Raw genomic sequence first — 4,853 nt, 5'->3', positions numbered from 1 at the left:
GAGAAAGACAAGGGAGGTGGTAAAAGCTTTTGCCCTTTCCGTAATAATTAGATTTTGAAATTATAGCGTATTTGAAAATAGTAATTAATGGTTATTGGTAAGCATGCAGAATGATGAAAGCACATGTATGATCAAAATTGTGTAGCACAGTTGGCATTTAATAACTTTGTATTGTTTTTGCACTAATTCTGTTGGATTATTATGAGTAGGTAAAGCATAAAATGCAAACTGTGCGATTCAATGCCTGTAAGTCTTTCACAGTCTGAATCTCAAATATCTTCTGATTTTCAGAGATGGAGGAAGCTAGTTTGTGCCTTGGTGTTTCTTCAGCTGTGCCAGAAGCTGACACCCATCTCAACAGCACCATACTCAATGGGCAGTATTCAATGAGCCAGAAGCTGCACCAGATCACTTCCCAGCTGAGCCATGCCTTCCCAGAGCTGCAGAACAGGCAGAATCCAGAGGAGAAGGTGTCAGAAGACAAAAGCCACCTGTCCATAGCGAACCAGCCCATCAGCAGTCAGATGGCACTGTTGGCCAACCAGCTCAACAGAGAGGTCGATACCAGTTTGAATGGGCGCGTGGACCTGCAGCAGTTCTTGAATGGGCAGAACCTTGGGATCATGTCTCAGATGAGCGACATAGAGGATGACGCCAGGAAGAACAGGAAGTACCCGTGTCCCCTCTGCGGGAAACGCTTCCGCTTTAACAGCATCCTGTCGCTACACATGCGCACCCACACTGGAGAGAAACCGTTCAAGTGTCCATACTGTGACCACAGAGCAGCTCAGAAAGGCAACCTGAAGATACACCTGCGTACTCATAAGCTTGGCAACCTTGGCAAGGGCCGTGGAAGAGTCCGAGAAGAAAACAGACTTTTACATGAGCTGGAGGAGAGAGCTATTCTTCGGGACAAACAGATGAAGAGCAGCCTTTTGCAGCCACGACCTGATGTGAAAGCACAGCACCACACCCAGCCAATGCCTCTTGCAAACTGTAACTTGTCCGTGCCAGCTAATCACAGCACACCCGATATTTCAAACCCTGTTCCCTCTCCAAAGCCAGTCAGCGTCCCGGAAGAAGCCGTCGCTCAGACGGCTGGGTTCCGGTGCACGTTCTGTAAAGGCAAGTTCAAGAAGCGAGAAGAGCTGGACAGGCACATAAGGATCCTGCACAAGCCTTACAAGTGCACCCTGTGTGACTTTGCCGCCTCGCAGGAGGAGGAGCTGATTAGCCACGTGGAGAAGGCTCACATAACTGCAGAGTCAGCACAGGGCCAGGGCTCCAACGGCAGCGGGGAGCAGTCCACCAATGAGTTCCGCTGTGAGGTGTGTGGCCAAGTGTTCAGCCAAGCCTGGTTCCTGAAAGGCCACATGAGAAAGCACAAGGATTCCTTTGAACACTGCTGTCAGATCTGTGGAAGGAGATTCAAAGAGCCTTGGTTTCTTAAGAATCACATGAAAGTACACCTGAACAAGCTATCTGTAAAGAACAAATCTCCCAACGATCCCGAAGTACCCGTCTCCATCGGCAGCATGTCCCAGGAAGCTCACGCAAACTTATATTCGAGATATCTGTCGTGTTTGCAAAGTGGGTTTCTGCCTCCTGACAAAGCAAGCTTAAGTGAACAGAATCAAATCTATAACAAAGGAGATGTGCCCATGAAAGAGAAAGAAGTTCTGGGGAAGCTTCTTTCACCCATTTCTGGCATTGGCCACAGTATTGCCGAAGGGGACAAACATTCTTTATTGGGCTGTCTCAATCTGGTGCCTCCTCTGAAATCCAGCTGTATAGAAAGGTTGCAAGCTGCCGCCAAAGCAGCCGAGATGGATCCAGTAAACAGCTATCAGGCCTGGCAGCTTATGGCAAGGGGAATGGCCATGGAACATGGCTTTTTGTCTAAAGAGCAGCAGATACAGCGCAGCCATGAAGACACTTTGGCAAATGCTGGAGTTATGTTTGATAAGGAGAAGCGGGAGTATGTGTTAGTAGGAGCAGATGGCTCTAAGCAGAAAATGCCTGCTGATTTGGTTCACAGCACTAAAATGGGCAATCAGAGAGACTTGCCAAACAAACTAGACCCTTTAGAAGGCAGTAGAGATTTTTTGTCACATGGTATGAACCAGGGACTCGATTACAACTTACAAAGTCATGGAAATGTGAAAGAAAAGCCAACTGAGTGCCCGGACTGCGGAAGGGTTTTCAGAACATACCACCAAGTGGTCGTTCACTCCAGGGTCCACAAAAGAGACAGGAAAGGAGACGATGAAATAATTCAAGGTAGTCTTGATGAGCGACGTGGGTCTGGAAGTGATCAAGAGTCTCAGTCTGTCAGCAGGTCGACAACACCAGGCTCCTCTAACATAACTGAAGAAAGCGGAGTAGGTGGGGGTCTTTCGCAGACGGGGAGTGCCCAGGAGGACAGCCCACATCCTTCCTCACCCTCCTCTTCAGGTATGATACCTTCTCCTTCCCTCTCTGCACTGAAAGCTTTATAGCTGCGTTTGAAATTACAGCAGCAAGGTAGTTCATGCGTTCTCGTGTTAGGTCGTTCCCGCGCGGTCCACGGGGACGTGGCGTTATGTGCTGGAACATCTGTGTTTGGGCTCCCAAAAAGCCTTTGAGGTTAATTCCTCCCCTCCAAGGGCAGGTTCCTCAGCCTTTCAGCTGTCACCTCTGCCACCCCACCGGCAGCAGTGTGCTGGGGCTGTACAGTCACCCCTGGCACTGTGGCTGCCAGGGCCTCTCCCTCCAGCTTTTGGAAGGTAGTGGTTTTTTCCCCCTCCTATTCATGGTGTCTCTCTTGCAGATCTTGCCACGTCCTCCAAGTAAAAGGGTGAGGAAAGATGCTTTCTTTGAGCTATAGTTCAAAGAAATAGGATTAATAAACAGCGTGTTGGCTGACCTCTCTGATTGCCCTTATTCCCACAACCATATCAATTACTTTGCTATGTACTTGTACCTGGCCACTGGACTGATTAAAAAGAGATTAAAAAATACAAATTACTAACTTTTTGACAATCTTTTAACTTATGTGCACATTTTAACACGTATAAAGCCTTCTGCTTAATTCATGTCTATTTGAAAGTACAAGAAAAATAGAAATTGGACTGAAACATTTTAATTGCATTGTATGTCACGTTAACATGCTGTGTGTAAAATAGCAAAGCAGATAATATTTCATTAGAGATGTCTATAAAATATTGAGCTTCCTGGTACAATTTTTAAAGTTGCTAGCCTATGACTGCTGAAGTAAAATCTCCAACTAATAACAGGTAAGATTTCTGGCCTCATGTATTTTTCCAAAGTCACTTACCAATGGATAGTAAATTGGAAGTTATATCTTCAGCCCTTTATAAAGAAAGCACCTCACTAATACTGTGATCATTCTGCAAGCCTAACAACAGAGGAAATCATGCCATAACAAATACTCTGTTACTAATGGCAACATTGATTTCTGCAATCAGCCATTAAGTCTAGAAAATGAAAGACAGTTTGAGGTACCTTAAGGCATTACATTGCCCACTGTTAAAGAGCTGGTAGCAGGCTGTTGAGAGTAATTCTTTTTTTTTTTCTTTCTCCCCCAGTTTCGATAAATATTTTAGTATTGGAGGCAACTGACTGTTACTGTTATTAAGTATATGCCAGTTTATTTTTGTTGTTCTTGTCATGCTCCAGCATACTCTACTTCTGAGGCCAAATTAATATAAAAATAAAGTGTTAGTTTGCTGGCTTATTACAAACCAGTAAAGAAATTGTTAAGACACATAAATCTGCACTCCACATTCCACAGATTCCTATAGTACTTAATGCTGTTGTTTAAATACCCATGAAACACACTGTCTACTCTTAGAGTCATAGCCTCCTTTACAATTTATTACTGGTGAGACACATTAGAAAATTCTATGTAGGAACGAGGGTAACAGGCAAGAGCTAATTTCATACTATATAGAGTTGTTGAGATTGTTTTAAGAGGATTGAAAATATGTCAGGATGAAGAAGATTATTTTTCTAACTTTCACTTTTACAATCCGTACACATTGTCGTGTGGGGGTGGGGGTGGGGTGGGGATGAGGCAGACCCCTTCTCTTTAATATAGAAAGCACCACTTGTTTTGCAATGCCATAGAGTGATTGGAAATAAAAGATCATGAAATCATTTAAATTCTGCCCCAAAACTTCCAGGGCTGTCTGGAAGAGTTTGGAAAAAAAGAGCCTCAGAGTCTTCTGCGTGAGGCTGAACTGATAGAGACTGAAGAGGGTTCAAAACAATGCGTGTGAAAGTTAGTGTGTTTTGAGTGCCATGAAAACTTTAATTCCAAGTGTTCTGGTCTGTTGAATGTGTTGTTGTGGAAGTTTTCCCTGTCTTCAGAGGCAAAAGATAATACCTCAGTGTTGTTCTTTTCCTGGCCTCTAATTTAAAATTATTTTTAACCTAAGGGACAATTTATTTTAAACATTTATTTTCACACCTGATGCATTCATATCAAGGCATATAAAAATGAAAGGAAAATACGTGCAGTAGCGGTTGCTAGAAGCATGTTTGCTTTTACTAAAGAAAACCAGACCTTTTATATTAATATCTGATTGTCTTCTTTAGTCTGGGAGTAGCAAATCTAGGAAGGTTCTCTTTGTCATACATCCTGTCATAGAAAGTGTGCACATTTTTATAACTTCTTAATCAGATGAAAGACAGTATTGTATTTTACCAGGAAAAAAAAATTCTAAGTATTCTTTAGCACTTTAAAATTAAATTTTATTGCCATGTTGCTCTTGGAACTTTTCATCCTTACAAAGTGTGTGTTTTATCGCTACCTGTGAAAAAGAAACCTGTTGAATAGAAAGAAATCAGAT

General features: G+C 43.2%; 1 protein-coding gene across 1 annotated transcript; it reads left to right on the top strand.

Moving 5' to 3' along the window:
• Nucleotides 1–293: 293 nt before the first annotated feature.
• Nucleotides 294–2,454, top strand: ZNF536 (zinc finger protein 536; the record flags this gene model as incomplete). Its single annotated transcript, XM_008938502.1, has 1 exon — nt 294–2,454. A coding segment is annotated over exon 1 (2,161 nt), but the record flags the coding sequence as incomplete, so codon positions are not given.
• Between the last annotated feature and the right edge of the window lie 2,399 nt (nt 2,455–4,853).

This window comes from Merops nubicus, unplaced genomic scaffold (genome assembly GCF_000691845.1).
Source record: "Merops nubicus isolate BGI_N331 unplaced genomic scaffold, ASM69184v1 scaffold37774, whole genome shotgun sequence".
In the NCBI taxonomy this organism is placed as follows: Eukaryota; Metazoa; Chordata; class Aves; order Coraciiformes; family Meropidae; genus Merops; species Merops nubicus.
The sequence above is the reverse complement of the archived record's forward strand: the minus strand, read 5'-3'. Positions and strand labels throughout refer to the sequence as shown.